Source organism: Acomys russatus, chromosome 23, assembly GCF_903995435.1.
Source record: "Acomys russatus chromosome 23, mAcoRus1.1, whole genome shotgun sequence".
NCBI classification, from domain to species: domain Eukaryota; kingdom Metazoa; phylum Chordata; class Mammalia; order Rodentia; family Muridae; genus Acomys; species Acomys russatus.
Genome location: NC_067159.1, coordinates 47171587 through 47188619, shown reverse-complemented (window position 1 = coordinate 47188619; position 17033 = coordinate 47171587). Strand labels below are relative to the sequence as shown.

General features: G+C 38.9%; 1 protein-coding gene across 1 annotated transcript in view; it reads left to right on the top strand.

Moving 5' to 3' along the window:
* Spata1 (spermatogenesis associated 1) overlaps window positions 1–17033 on the top strand; it is a 36964-nt gene that overhangs the window by 11231 nt on the left and 8700 nt on the right. The window contains exons 5-10 of the mRNA XM_051166065.1: window positions 864–917; window positions 1009–1228; window positions 6674–6767; window positions 7441–7534; window positions 9972–10077; window positions 10718–10843. Coding sequence (XP_051022022.1) covers window positions 864–917; window positions 1009–1228; window positions 6674–6767; window positions 7441–7534; window positions 9972–10077; window positions 10718–10843 — 694 coding nt within the window. The remainder of the gene's footprint in view (window positions 1–863; window positions 918–1008; window positions 1229–6673; window positions 6768–7440; window positions 7535–9971; window positions 10078–10717; window positions 10844–17033) is intronic.

Here is a 17033-nt window from a genome sequence, read left to right as displayed (position 1 = left end):
TAGAGATAAATATGGAATCTGTCCTTAAAGTGGTGTAATGGTGAAGGTAAATTATATACTATGAGTAAATCGAATGTCATATTTTATATGATGAGGAAAAAGGTTTCCGAGTAGAAGAGGGTAGGTAGGGGATGTTGAGGAAAACATGGTACTCAGGTGTGGATCTCTAAAGATAATATTTGATCTCAAAAAGAATGAAGGGTCAGAAAAGATTTCTGAGCCAAGAAACAGAATGATTAGAGGAGAAAAAGAAATCATGCAGCCAAGAAAGAACGAGCGATTGTCTTGTTATATTAACTGCATCAAACAGTGGGGAGGGAAGAGGAAAATCAATTATAAAGTACATTTTTTAAGGTCTTGAATGCCAGATGAGTGCTTAATGATTTTTTCTGAATCCTTGGAGTTTTTGAGCAAAACAGTAGCAAGATTAGATCCTTTAATAAAAATTAGTTGACCTTCCTTGACAAATGACAGCTATTATGGGCACAAATTCCAGTTAGTTATACCATCTGAGACAGTCACTTCATCCTTTATGCCGCCACATACTGTCTATGAGTTACAGATGATGTTCCTATCCATCTAATGATATTGAGATTAGCTGAGCTCACTTAGGTACTGCACACACAACAGTGCCAGACACACGCTGATGCCTGTGCAAATGATCATCATAACCACTAATAGAAGACATAGAACTTTGCTTATGTTGGTTCTGTGAATAAAACTAGGATTAGAGCATGCATTCTCTGTGATCTAGCCAAGTTACTTTTTTCTTTATATGCTGTATGTCTTCCATGGAAACGCACAGAAAAATAATTGACAAATGTTATCAAAGATTTAATTTTTTCTTATGTATTCAAATCTAGGTGAAGGAAAAGCAAGAATCAGAACTGAAACTCAAATCATTTGCTCCTCCATATGTATGTACTATGATCTTAAAATTATACCAATTTTAAAACTTAAAAGTGGATTTTGTTGGTTTTGACCTTTAAAAAATTTCCTATGTTTTAGGCTCTTCAACCAGAATTATATTTGCTTCCTGTAATAGATCACTTAGGAAATGTTTATTCAGCATCAACAGTTACTTTAGATGAACAGCAGAGTAATAATGATACTACGGAGATTAATGGAACAATCCATAGACCAGATAGTGTAACTTTGTCAAAGGATGAACCTGGAGATCCAAGTTTGTCGGAAAATACTTGGAAAGACTATACAAATCAGGAAGAAGGTGATTTCAATTACAATGGGAGAGACAAAGAATTTCTTATATATAGTAAATTTGAGCAGTCACACCTATATTCAAATTTTGGGCAAATTTTACCTTACAATAGAGGCAAGATACAAAGAAAACTATAGTTCAACTGGGGCTTTAAAATGGACAAGTGGCCGGGCATGGTGGTACATGCCTTTAATCCCAGCACTCGGGAGGCAGAGGCAGGCAATCGCAATGAGTTCGAGGCCAGCCTGGTCTACAAAACGAGTCTGGGACAGCCAAGGCTACACAGAGAAACCTTGTCTCAAAAAAAAAAAAAAATGGACAAGTGGGAAACAAAAACAATAAAATACTCTGTTAAAAATGAATTGAGGGCTAGGGAGGCAGCTCAGGATGTAATATGCTAGACTTGCAAATATAAGGTGCCACATTCAGTCCCCAGATCCTGTGTAAAACAAACCAAAGAAAGTTAGACAGATGGTATGCATTTGGGTCCCAGCTTTGAGGAGGCAGGGACAGGTAGATCCTTGGGATTTTTAAGCCTGCCTAGACTGGCCTACTTGGTGAGCTCCAAGCCAAGGAGAGATCATATGTCAAAAACACAACAGAGTGATCTGGAGAGATGACTGACTCAGAGGTTAACTGCATTTACTGTTCTTGCAGAGGATCTGAGTTTGGTTTCTTCCATCCATGTCAGGCTGATCATAGCTACTCATATCTCCAGACCAAGACATCTGGTACCCTCTTCTGCTACCCATAGGCACCTGCACTCATGTACATACCCACACAGGCATACATAATTAAAAACAAACTAGGTCTTTAACAGCACACATAGGAACATATGGTACTTGAAGAAGGACACCTAATATTGACTTCTGGTTTCCATGTGTACATGTGCACACACACCCATTATAGTCACCAGATTGTGATTGTTGTCTCAGAGGCTTACTGCTGAATACTCTCACCCTTTTTAGTTCTTTCTGAAATCTGCCTGGCTGGTTCAGCTCAGCTGTTCTTGCTCAAAACTCCTCTCCAAGGTGACTGATTCAAACTGGCTTCTCTTGCCTTCTCACTGAAACGCTTTGCTTGGGAAAACTGCCTCTGAATTTCGTGAACTGAACTCCACTGCACTCACTGCTAACTGTCTGTACAACTCATCTCCACTGCACTGCTGTGATCTGAACTACCAGGAACTGCACTGCAATGACTCCCCACTGACTAACTTCAACTGCCTCTCAAATCACTTCTCCTGTGCTGTTCTCATGAGAGTTGGGCATATCCTGTCTCTGAATAAGTCTGTCAGATCTTTCTCTGATTTGCCACTTTGTGTTCTCCTCAATTAGATGCCACTTTGAAACACGACTGCTTCCTTCTATAAATTAATATTACTTTCAATTTTTTGGGATTAAAGATGTCTACTAAGGGCATGTCTGCATTCCAGCTGAATCACATAGACCTAGAAAGTCTTTGGATGTGATCCCTTGCCAGAGCAGCCATGTTATGGATTAAATTTCCTCTACACATATACACTGTTGTACCTACATACACACACATGCACACAAAATGGCAGATAAAGAAAATGCCTTAATTAAAACTAATGTTACATAAACAAAGCTGCTTATAAAAATGTCACTTGAACAGTTTTATTATATTTCATGGGCAAATAAGTTGTACAAGGAAAAAACAGGTATACTACATGTAAGTGAAGTGCATCTCTCCCAAACTAATGAAAACATCCATTACAGCTGCGGTATATTGCTTTGTAACTATATTGCTTGTCGCCTCAATTTATTCTACACCAGATATTTCAGACATCAATTCCTTTAATATTTGCTACATTGATTTATACTATTTGTTTATGTGAGATAGATATTCAGTTAGAATCTTTATCTTGGCATGTCTCTGCTTTTCACTTATGGAAATCACCTAAAACCTAAGGGGAGAAATTAAAAACATTCACAGGAAAATCCAAAAATTTTAAATAGTTCAAGGTACCTAGTGAAGGTACAACTGTTCTCCGTACATTTTTGCGTTGTGTCAGATTTCACAATCTACATGAATTACGATAACTGCACATAACTTTTTAAAACTTCTTAGGAATGTTAAATCCCACACATTCCTCATAAATGTAGTTATTTTACATTTTTTTGAATGTCTCTCTGTGTGAAGGTCAGAGAACAACGTGCAGGAGTGGGTTCTCTCCTACCACCCTGGTTCCAGGAGTTTAAACTCAAGTCTTCCATCCTGCCAGCCCAAGATGTGGCTCTCAAATTGGATTGATTTTTGGTTCTCTTCTAAAAACAAAACAGAACTTCATACAATTCAAATGAGATGTTAATGCCTGTTCTTTAAAGTTCCAGAAACTGTAGCATGTGTCAAGCAAGAGTAAAGATTAATAATGATTCTACTACTCAGAAGGAACTTGTCAAAGTTTTTATATGTATGTGTTCCAAACCTTGCTGAAATTATGGCTTGAGTGTAAAATGTTTCTGTAAGGATCATATATTTGAATATTTTGTCCCCAGCTGTTGGTGCTATTTTAGGGAGCTTGTTGAACCTTAAGGCCATTAACCTATAGGGGTGGGAGGAGGGATGTCCTCCACAGCTACATGTGTGAGCACCTGGTCCTCAGCTTGTGGCACTGTTTAGAACGCTGTGGAAGCTTGGCTGTGAGCCCTGATCCACAGACATAAGGACAGAGGTGCATCAGGGCTTGATGTTTGTAGGTCAGCTCACTTCTACCACAAGCTCTTGGCTTCTTGGCCACTTCCGTGTAACCGGCAACTACCATATACTCCTGCCACAAGAGCCACAGCCTCCTCTGTAACCATGAGCACTACCAGGTCTTCCTATCCATGAACTGTGCATCTTTCTGTTTCTTCGTTTGGACATTTTTGTTAATAATATGGGTTTGGGTAATAGCCATCCACACGTTTGTGCTTAGTCAAATATGTTTTTGAAACTTTTCAAGCTGCATATTTTGACTCACTCATTTTATTTGGATGAGTCATTGTAATGTTGCTATGTATTGGCATAGAAATTTTCACTTGCATTTCTTTTCATCCTACAAGAAGAAATTTATAGTAAATGAAGTATTACTTTGTTTAGTAAACAAAGATATTTCTTGAAAATATTCTATGAGTCTATTTTGTATAGAAGTAAAGTTCTGAAATCATTTCTTATCTTCTGATCACCCTGTTCAGTTTCCTTCTGAATATGAACTATCCTTATTGGAAAAGCATGGCTGGTGAGAACACGCAAAATGTATGTTTGACCGGTGTATTAAAAAGGAAGAAAGGAGCCGAGCGTGGTGGCGCACGCCTTTAATTCCAGCATTCAGGAGGCAGAGGCAGGGGGATCCCTGTGAGTTTGAGGCCAGTCTGGTCTACAAAGGGAGACCAGGACAGCCAACCCCTGTCTCAAAAACAAAACAACAACAAAGAAGAAGAAGGAGGAAGAGGAGGAGGAGGAAGAAGAGGAAGAAGAAGAGAAACAGAACATCCCTAATCTGAAATTTGAAGTCCAGTGCTCCAAAATCCAAATACCCCAAATTCTGAAACTTTTAAAATGCCGACATGAATACTTTCAGAATGCTCCCTTCATACAATGCTGATATGGATGGAATTTTCAGGATTTAGTTAGTGGGAATTTATTAAAACATTTTACCCTCATATCATGAAGAGAGAGGACGAACATGTACATGAACTTGTATTTCTGGAGAGATGTATAAGGATTTAAGAACTCTGTGTCCAAGCTAAGGAGTTCAGTGGACAGTGGAAGCCACTGGAGTGTGAAACAAGAGTGTCGTGATTGATGTCAGTCCTAGAGACAAAATTTAGATAACAACAACAAGAACAGACTTGGGCACTACAGGCCTAATCTAGGAAAATGACAGTTGGGATTGAAATCAGATCTTGAAGTCACGGCCTTGTAAGGTGTAGAGCGTGTGCTCACCACTGTGCCACTTTAAAGAGGAGGAAATGGTGAGATCATACCTGCTCTGGCAGTGCCAGGACTTGAACTGTGTTCTATTAAAGCCAGTGCTTACAGTACTAAACTAGAGGCATACTGAATTTTCACCATTGACTGAAAGTGTTACATACATTATTAGCACACTGCGCCTTCACATGACATTTCTATGCTTACATTTCTCTTTGTCACATACAACTCAGTACACATCTTAGTTTCACAGTAATCCCCTCTTCTGTGAGTCTGTTAATTTTCACAAAACATTTTATTGTTTTACAAGAGTAAATATGGAAATAGACCTTTTGTTATGAAGTTGTGTAGATAGTTCATGTTGCCACAGATCATGCTGTGTATTGTTGGTAGGAATGACAACTGTGTGTGCATCTTATAGTCCTGCCAGAATGGACCCACAGATCTACTAGGTTTGGCATAGTCATTCCTGGGGTGTGTGGCAGTAGGTGAGCACAGTGGTGTTTTACTGTTACTTTTAAGCACTTGTTATATCCAGTTTTGATTCACTTAACATTAATTAGATCATCTTGAAAACTCCTGTTTTCTTGACTTTGCCAGTGTCAACTGGGAAATGAGTGGTAGCTAAATTAAAAGTAAAGTGATACAGTTTCAAGTTTTAAAAAAGTTTTTTTTATTGTTTATATGTATTGGTGTTTCACCTGCACGTTTGTGTACCACATTCATGCAGTGTCCAAGGAGGCCAGACTAGGGCATTGGATCCCCTGACATAAGAATTAACAGATGGTTGTGAGCCGCCACCATCTCTCCACCTCTCAGAATTCCTATTTTTAAAAGGGAGATTTTATAAATAGAAATGTACATGAAATAAAAGTTTTCTTGTGTTTTTCATACCAGCATTTTCTTTTCTTTTTAGTTTTTTTATGGTTGTTGTTATTGTTGTTGTTGTTTTGAGACAAGATTTCTCTGTGTAGCCTTGACTGTCCTGGACTAGCTTTGTAGACAGCCTCGAACTCACAGAAATCTGCCTGCTTCTCTCTCTGCCTCCCAAGTCCTGGGATTAAAGGCATGCGCCACCACTGCCCAACCACCAGCATTTTCTTAAGTAGATTCCTCAGAACATTATTTCAAGAGCATCTTTAGACAAAAGGTTTTATTACGGCTAAGCTTAATAAAACCTAACTTATTTCCTTTCTTAGATTCATGTTGCACACAAAGAAATATTGCAGTACCATGTGTGCACATGTGTGTGTTTGTGGTGTTATTGTTGAAGGTGGGTGATCTTTTATTCATATAAACTAATATTTTTAAAAACTCATTCTGGAAAATGTGGATTTGTATTTGCAAAGTTTGTGAGATTAGGTTATATGTGTTTAATACACAACATATATAGGTATATATAATATATATAATATATACCTATATATGTTATAATATATATCTATGTATGAAAACAATGCTTATTTTACTATTTTTCTAATGTTTGAATTTTATTTGTCATTGCATGAACATAAACATCAGGTGAGGAAAACCAGACTACACCAAATCACTTTGGAAATTCCAAGTTGCCAGGATCATTGGAAGAGTCAAGTGGGTATTTGGGGAAACTAAAAAGGTAATTAGTAGAAATGGTGATTACACATATCCTAATCTGGGGTATAAAGAAAATAATGTATTTATACAATAATTTAGATTACAGTCTATTTGAATTAAACAACAATTGTATGAACAAAATTATATTCACTAAAGAATTATGTTTCTATAATTTTTAATCATTTTTAATTTTACCATAGATCATAGTGATGTCTTTACTATTCATATTAAACGTAGTTTGAAAGAACATATATGGCTCAGCATGATTCAGGTTTTTTGTTTTTGTTTGTTTTTTTAAACAAAAAACAGGGTTTCACTATGATGCCCAAGCTAGTCCTAAAGCCCTGGGCTGAAGCAGTCTTCTGCTTCAACCAGGGAAAAACTTAAGACTATCTATGAAAGCCACCCACCCATCTTGCTTTAAGGTTAACTTTAAATGGTTTTTGAGACAGGGTTTCTCTGTGTAGGTCTGGCTGTCCTGGGCTTGCTTTGTAGACCAGGCTGGCCTCAAGTTCACAGCGATCTGCCTGCCTCTGCCTCTTCAGTGCTGGGATTAAAGGCGTGCACTGCAACACTTGGCTAACTTAAAATATTTTTAAACTTCTATTTGTGTTTATATAATATGAACGTGTGGATAGTAATACTCATAGAATCAGGTTTTAATATGACTTTCAAATCTCTTGTTCTCTTTTAAGTCCCTTTCTTTGGAAAGACGCTAATAATGAGGAGGAGGAAGAAGAGGAAGAGGCAGATGGTGATACAGCCATCAATAGAATGCAGGCCAAACTGGTGTGATATTACAATTTTTACTTAAATATATCACTGCAACATAATATAGAGAACTTAAAACAGCTACAGATTAAATACGTTTTCATTTATAATGCCATAAAGATGTTCTGATAGCACCAGTATGCTCACTGGCCACTCAGTTTCTGTTTCTGCTTTTTGTGAAGAGATAATATGCCCGAACGAGTGGGGTAAAAATGTTATCTACAACAGCCTTTTAGGTCACTTTCTTAAATGTTTTTACTTGTTTTAAAGGTACTCTAACCTTTGTCAGTTTATTAGGTAATTTGTAATTTATAATGCTGTTAAATGTATTTCATTAACTCAGCTCTTTAGAACAAATTTCTTGAGACTGCTGTCAGGGAATATAATATTGGTTGATTGATGTCCCCACTTCTCAGTGTCTAGCCCTGTGGGTTTGGATGTGCTGTTTGATGTGGTCAACAACAGCCTAGAGGAGCTGGTGCACACTGTTTACATCACCAGTTCATTCTGAAGAACTAAGAAGAAATGGAGAAGATTTTGTAAATATCTGCAGCATGAATTTAGGACATTATTAAGATGCTAGAAATACTATAATAGCTAGCTATGGATATTTATGCCAGCCACTATTCTAGGCATCTACACATATTGATGCATTTAATTCCCATTTCCTCTACAAACAACAACAAATCTTATGAGGTAGATATGATTATAAATCCTGGTTGTTAACTTAATTGGACTGCAATATGCCTCGGAATTAGCAAGCACATTTCTAGATGTGTCTATGAGGGTGTTTCCAGAGAGATAAGTGGGGAAGATCCAACTTAAATGAAAACCCCATGCTCCAGCATGCTGGAGCCATACAGAACACAAGGGGAGGAAGGAGGAAGTGTACTCAGTAGATATTCTTGTTCTAGTGTCTGGCCACTATGAAGTAAATACTTTGCTGGGCCACAGTCATGCTGCCATGTTGTCTGCCCCGTTCCAGGCACACTAATCACGGAGAAAGACAGCTATGGATTCAGATCTCTAAAAGTAGTGCTGAAATAAATCTTTCCTTCCTGCAGAGATTATCAAATACAGGCGATTTCAGTGGCTGAGCAGTTCTTTTCTACTAACTTAATTCAGTGGAATGCTCATCTTGGCTATTAGCCCTCAAGAAATCCCTCTTTTTCAAATCACATTGCTCACTCTTTCAGAAACTGTACCTGGGCATGATAACCACCTCCAGTCCCCTGTACTTTTCGTTCCTTGCTTTTGGACCCTCTCATCCAAATCTTCTTCCTCCTGGTGGAGCGCTCCCCTTCTAGGATGGAGCAGAGCTGATGCGGCTAGGCTATGGGAGTTTAGTGTTATCTAATAGAAAGTGTGAGTCTGACTCTACTCAAACTTGAGCTCCTGGCCACACTGAGGGCTACATTTGCAGGCAAACTGCAGGATTCTGTGATCTTATGCTGTACATGTAAGTTATCTGGGTTGTTCGGTTTGTTTGTTTGTTTGTTTGTTTTTGGGGGGAAGGCTATATAGAGAAATTCTAATTTCCATTATAGAAACAAAACAAAATGTAAGACTTGTTTGATTTCAAAGTAGTAACTGGTAAATTAGAGAATTAAAACCTAGCAGAATTGAAAACAATTCAGGATCTATAAAAGTAATGAGAGAAACATCAACATGGCAAGGCTTAATTAACAAGAACAGGTAAATATATGAAAATTAAGAAAATTGGTGCAAGAGCTAGCAAGATGGCTCAGCAGGTTAAGGCGCTTTCCATCAAGCCTGGTGCCACTAGGATTCACTTGATGGAAGAACTGAGTCCTGCAAATTGCTATCTGACCTCCACAGGCATATACCACACAGAACACAAGTATATAGATGCCAGCAGGAAAAGGAAGGAAAGAGAAGGAAGAAGAGGAGGAGGAAGTAAGTTGAGAGAATATAAACACAAAAGAGGTAGGGTATATAAGAATAAGATACAAAACAATATGCCAACAGTTTGAAAATGCAGTACATTCACCAATTGTCTTAGCAAGTATAAATTTCTCAAAATTGTCTTGGTTAAAATAAAAAAATCAATAGCCATCTTAAAAACTTCAAGAAGTTACAAAGTGAGTCCAGGACAGCCAAGGCTACACAGAGAGACCCTGTCTCGGAAAAACCAACCAACCAAACAAACAAAAAAACCCCAAAACTTTAAGAAGCTATTATATAGAACCACTAAGACTAGAACTCTTGAAAAGTAATCACACTTGAAAAAAAGATGATGGATTTTTAAAGCTTTTGTTATACTGTCTTCAAAAAATGTCCAAATAATAGTGAAATGGAGAGATAAGACATAAGACAGAATCTATAGCTGTCAATAGAGAATTAGGGCATTGCTGGTATGCATTAGCAAACCTGTGCAGACAAAATAAAAGGCTGCTTCCTGCTCTCAGCTTGTTCATTCTCATGCCTGCTGCAGGTGGGTGAGAAGGAGCACATGACCCTACCAGACCTTATTGATTTTCCTGCATTTCCTTCTCCACGAGTCTCAAGATTAACTGATACCTCTTTATTAAAAATTGAGAGTAAGTATTTGTGACATCGTGAGTGTAGATATTTCTGTGTGAGGCAAAGTAAACTATGTTAACAAGGAATTATTGTGTAATGGCAAAAAAGCTTCAATTTATGAGTGTTTTTTAAACCTATGGAGATGGCTGGAGGGAATGGTTATACAACATCGTAGTAACTTGTGCTACCTAATTGCACACTGAAAGTAGTTAAATGGTAAAATCTGTTAGGTAGTTTACCATAACAAAAATATAAATTATATTAATGTTATGCTGGTTACATTGTATAGTTAGTCACTAATATCATTTCATTCTCCAATATGCATTTCCATGTAAGATAATAAGTACAATAACTTTGGGCCCCAAGTAAATTGACCAAAAAATAAGAAACTAAAAAATGAAAGAATGACTTAAACCTGACTACCTACTTTTACACATATATGTAAATGCAGAAGAACTATGCTATTTTACAAATCCATGCAAATCAAAATGTTTCCTTCATACTTTTTATAGTGGTAAGAGCAGAAAGAAAAACACACATTTTAAAATAAATTTTATTCTTGTTGTTTACATGCTTTCAGGTTTTTAACTGTCTTTTGGGATATGAACCATCTTTTAGCTTTTCAGAATTGATGAGTATGGGTTATAATCTTCCTAGGAGAGAAGATTATTGAACAAATGAAACAAGTAAAAGAAGAAAGAAAATATCTGGAAAATATTAGAGAAGAACTAATTAAGAAGGTTGAAAGCCTATTTGAACAAAATAAATCGAAACGATATCATGGTAAAGTTTATTACCCAGATTTTATAACTAAAGAAAACTAATCCTAAGTTCTACTAAATTGATACTTTCAGTATAAATATACCATAGAAAACACAGTCATTATTCAATTTTTATATGATAAATGCTTTGCATAATATGGCTTTGTAAATTAAAACTCAAATATTTTTGCCACTAGAACTTATTTTTAATTCTTCAATAAGTATTTATATGCTTAGCAGATTTAGACACTGTTGTAAGGGCTGAGGAGATAGTTATAGGCGTACACAGTCACTTCCCTACCATTGTAAGTCTTAAGGTCCAATGGGCAAATGATAACCAAGTTAGGAATATATGTACATCTTGCTAGTGCTGATGTAAAGAAACTGCACAATTGATTGGATAGGAATTTGAAGGAAGAACACTTAAATTGGGTGGAAAAAGTAAAAAAAGCTTTGCATAGAGAGTTAGATACACTAGGATCCAGTGTGCTTCTTGACTCCGTGCCTTCTGCCATGCATTTCCCTAGGCATCAACCATCTTTTTCCTTCTTTGTCCTCCTGAGCAGTTCTACTCCGCTCACTAGGTTGCTTCCCACAGGTCATTCAAGATCACATACCCCGTCCTCTAGGAGCCATCTTTGAGTCTTTGAACTGCCCTGGGTTTTGGGGATATATGTGCCTCTCTGCTGATATGAATGCATGAAGGAACTTAAGAGGAAAAAAGTCATTTTCTTGTGATAAAATCAGAAGCAGTATGGCTAGGGCTAGTAGAAATGAATGAAATATGAGCAAGAGTGAAGAAAGTGTAAGATCACAGTTTGGGAAATGTTAAATGATTTGAGAGTTAAATGATTTGGGGTTGCATTTGAGGATTGAAAAGTCATATATGGAATTAATTTATAGAAAAATACCAAAATAGCGCTAAAAGTGACTGAAGGCCACAGACCATTTCATAAACTCTGACCACTGTGTTTAAGAATACTGAATTGGAGGCTGGAAAGATGGCTCAGCAGTTAAGAGCACTGGCTGCTCTACCAGAGGTCCTGAGTTCAATCCCCAGCTACCATATGGTGGTTCACAACCATCTATAATGTGATCTGGTACCCTCTTCTGGCATGCAGGTGTACATGCAGATAGAGCACACTACGTTAAAAAAAAAGTATTGAATTGTTACCTTAGAAGCAGCAGCAGTGACTCAGCCTTCATCAATGCTGAGATAGTCAAATGAACACTGGCCTACAAGTCACAGGGACTAGATTCCAACACTGGATCAGTCTGTTACTTGGGCAAGTTTTTTCCATTTTCTTGGACTTCTTACTTTTTCCATATCTAAAATGGAAATTATGAGTCACTTTTTACTTAAAAGTAACATACACAGACACACACTCACACTCACATTCACACACTCAGATATTTAGTGATCCTGCTATGTGCCAAGTATTGTTTTAATGACTAAGAATGCAGCAATGAACAGAATAGACCTGCTCCTGGCCCTGCTGAGGAACAGGCTCCCAGACAGTAGGAGTCTGAAAATAAACACGACAATATCAGCTAGTGATGCATATTTTAAAATGCACAGTTGGGGCTGGAGCAATGGCTTAGTGGTAAGAGAACCAGATGCTTGCTCTTCCAGAGGATCCAGGCTCAATTCTCAACAGCCATACAGTAGCTAGCAATCACCTGTAACTCCAGCTCCAGGGGATTCTGGCCTCTGTGGGCAATGCATACACATGGTGCCCAGACATACATGCAGGCAAAAAACCACTTTGAAGAAAAAAAAAAAAGCACAGTTAAGAGTAACACATCAAGCGACTTTATCTAGGACTCCTAGGAAGGCACTTCTGAACAGATAACTAAATCAGATTAACGAGACAGGCAAGTAAAGAAAGAACAGTCTGGATAAGAACACCAGTACACATCCAGGTGAAGAGACAAGGATGGGCTGTGGTATTCAGGCCTGAAACAAGACCATTGTAGCTAGAGCATGCTAAATAAAGTGGAATTCAGAAAACAAATAACAAAACCCAGAAAACCCAAGTCAAAGACATTGGATTTTATTCTAAGTAAGGTTAGAAGTCATTGGGGGATTTTAAGCTAGGTATTTACATAGTCTTAAAAACATTTTAGCACCAAGTGTGGTGGTACATACCTTTAATCCCAGCACTTAGAAGGCAGAGACAGGCAGATCTCTGAGTTTATAGCCAATCTGGTCTACACAAGTTTCAAAACATCCAGGACTACAAAGAGAGAGACCTGGTCTCAAAAAATAGGACCTTGTAGTAAAACTGTCATGTTTAAGCCCCAAAATTATAAAAAAGAAAATTTTAAAATGAAAGTGATATATTCACTGTTGTGTGGAGTAAAGTTTACAGGGTCAGAGGGACAGCTCGGGAGATAGTGCCTATTTCAAAAGGAGGGCAGTACTGACTACAGCTGTAGTGCCACACGTAGCAGCGGACACATGGAGAGTGGTCCTGTGCTGGCAGTGACACTAGTAGAAGCTGCTGAGATTGGATAGAAGGGCTTGGAGAAACATCCAAGATCTGAGCTGAAGTTCTATGCAGCTGTGGGGCTCACCAAACTACCTAAAATGTAGAATTTTTCATTAAGTTTTCATTTTCAGTTCTATGATAATCTCAAAGAAATAAACACAGGGGTATTTTGGTGGCACCCCACTATGCTGACTGTTTATATTTACACTTTCCTTAGTACTGAAATAATTTAATTTTCTCAGCAAAGAGCCTTGGGCTGAGAAGTTGCCTGTGGTAATTACTTTTCTCATCATTGTGACAAAATACCGGAGAGAAGCAACTGGAAAGGGAAGCAGGGTTCTCGCCTCATCTTGAAGGGGTAAATTCCAACCCAGTGCAGACAGCATGTGGAGGGGCAGTGTGTCGGGCTAGGCAGGAAGCACAGAGGGGAATGGTAGGGTCCTGTTGGCTTTTTGTCCTCCTTTCTTTTTATTCATTTGGGGATCCCAAGCCATCACTCACATTCAGGATAGATAGGCCTGCCATTCTCAGGTCATCCTCTCTGGACACATCAATGACACACGTGGAGTCACGCCATCAGTGATTCCAGGTCCAGCCAAGCTGATGATGAAGATTAACTACCACACTACACGACAGAGCATGAGGGAGATGCTTAGAGTAACTAATAAATGATGACTGTGAGTCAGCTGCTTCCACAAAACAAATCCATATGGTGGCTGAACCAATGAAATAGCCTTAGCATTTATCATATCTTTCAGAAATAATAAAAATAAATATACATTGGTATGTATGGTATTTAAATTTTTTTTAAAGTTTTATCTTTATGTGAATATATATGGGCACCTACAGAGACCAGGTGACATCACATTCCCTAGAGTTAGAGTTATAGGTAGTTATGAATTTCCTGATGTGGGTGCTGGGAACTGAATTCAGGTCCTCTGGAAGAGTAGCACATCCTCTTAACAGCTTAGCTTTCTCTACAGCCTCAATAAAGACACTTCCGAAAGTCTGCTTAAAGAAAAACCTGGTTATGGTTCATAGATGTATCGTTACTTTAGTGTATTTCTGAGTGTTTTGGTTACTTATATATTGTGTAAAGAGACAACATGACCAAGGCAACTTACAAAATAAAGCATTTTTAAAAAGACAATAAATTACATGCATGCAGAATACTGTATATGCAACAAATAAATATTAATAAAAATGATAAAGAATTTAATTAGGGGCTTGCTTACAGTTTCAAAGGGTTAGGTCATCATCATCAAGTTAGGAAATATTGGTGCAGGCAAGCAGACATGGTGCTGGAGCAGTAACTTACATTACTGCTTACAAATGTAAGCAGTAGCTTACATTTGATCCACATGCAGGAGAGAAAGAGAAAAAGAGAATGAGCTCAGGCTCATGGACCTTTGAAACCTCAAAGCCAACCTCCAGTAACCTTTCTCCTCCAACAAAGCCACACCTCCTAATCTTTCTCAAAGTTCTACCAACTTCAGACCAGGTATTCAAATATATGAACCTTAGGGGCTGTTCTCATTCAAACTGCCACATTCCACTCCCTAACCTCTAATAGGCTTGTAGCCATATCATAATATTAAATGAACTTAATTAAACTTCAAAATTCTTTGTAATCTTTCAGAGGCTCCATACTATTTAAAAGTCCAGTCTCTTCTGAGAATCAAGGCAATCTACTAAGTTATCTGTAAAAAAGCAAATTACATACTTCTAACCAACAATAGCACAGAATATATGGGGGATGGGTAGTATTGTGGGGCTTTCTTGGATCCCACTTGAGGTTTAATTAAGACATGGAGCCATCTATGCAGCTTAAAGCTGTTGGCCTTTTGCTGGGGCAGACTCTCGGCTAGCTTCTAGCTTGGCCTGGCTCCTCTGCTGTCGCATTTCTCCACGCGGTTCTCCCCACCGCCTGGAGGTAGCTTGCTTTTTAACATGATAACCTCAGGGAATCACCTTTTGGGCAGGTGAGGAAGGACAAGCATGTGCATATAGAAAGCTGATGATGGGCCCTAGAGAGGACAATACCAAATGTTCTGCACTTAGCTCTGCAGGCACAGGATTTAATAATTGAAAATACTGGGACACACCTTCATACCATGTGGTGGAAGGTCATCCCAAGAGGCAGGGGAGGGGTAGGGCTTGATGATCAGAGACACTGGGTCACAGCCTTTCAGAAACTGACCTCATGTTTGCTTTCCTTACACATTTAAACATAGTACTGGTATGATCTAAACAAGGGATGCCACAAAGTCCTGCCATGCAATAGCTCTCACGTGGGGGTTACTGGGGAGGAGGTATAGAAAGGCTGCCTCTGGGCAAGGGTAGAGGAAAAGAGGGGAGAGAGTTGGCACTGGCTCTTAATAAGGGGATATAGTGTGTGTGCATAGGGAGGATATGTGCTACTCATGGAGTACCCTGCTGTGGCTAGGACCCTAGGGCAGGCAGTGGAGAGGCAAGGTTGCTAACATTTACAATAAGAACCAGTTCTATTGGCTGATAAACAGAACTTAGGGCTAGGACCTAGAGAAAGGATCTGCAATAAACATAAGGATAGATTCTATTGGTAGAGGACTTAAAATACATGGTGCCTTTTTCAAAGGGAAGTATTCTATTTATTTATTACAGAGCTTCAGCATAAACAATGCTCAGGATTTGGGGGCAGGGGCAGGGTCCAGGTAGATGTTGGCTCCTAGTAGAACAGCAAAAACTCAGCAGGTTGACTTACCACCTTTAATTCTGGCATACAGGTGACTAGGTGCCTTTCATTTCCTTCTGTTGAATAGGCCCATGTGATTGACAGTCCTGGTTTCTCCAATGCTTATTTTAAGCTGTACTTCCTACACCCATTACCGTCCCTAAAGGAAGGAAAGGGAGCAAAGGAGAAAATACTGGACCAAAGCAGGCCAGTCAACGAATCCTTAACTCTATGTGTGATGTCAAAAGGCTGAGATGGCTCTTTGGATGGCAACTCCTTCCAGCCGTGCTGACTGCAGTACACTTCTCTCCCTCGGGCTGTTCCACCCCTTGTTTGCAGCTCTCAGCAGACATCCAGCATCTTGGCATCCAGTGCAATCTATGCTTCACTTGTGCTTTTTCTTCTCTCTGTGTTTGCTTTGGCAATCCTGGACTCGCTTTGTAGACCAGGCGGGCCTTGAACTCACTGTGATCCGCCTGCCATTGTCTTCCAAGTGCTGGGATTAAAGGTGTGTGCCACCACGCCCGACACCACTTTCACAGCTTCACGTATGGCCTCTCTGGGCCTCCATGCAGTGAGTGCCCTGCCACACACCTCACCTTGGCAGCTCTCCCTAACCATGGAGGAAGGTTCCACAGCCACTTTACTCCTGTGTCTTTGAGTCTAAAACCAGAACCATGTGGATGAAGCTGCCACGTTCTTGCTTGGGTCAGAAGCTGGTCCCCTTCTTAATTCCATCTGCATAAACTTTCCTTTGTAGTTGCTTTTTAGTCTGAGGAAATCCCTTGGGCCTTTGCCTTTCCCCTTTATTAGTCCATTTATTGTCCATTCAGCACCAGGCCTTTCTTTAAGCTTCTCATTTCTTTGGCTCTAGCATTACATTCCTTGAGCTCCTTTTCTCCTGAAACTTAAATGTTGTTTTTCTTTTTGCCTCCATTGTGCTTTTTTATTGCAGCTCTCTATGAGTGATCGGTAATGACCATGTGTCCGTCTAGACTAGGTCATCT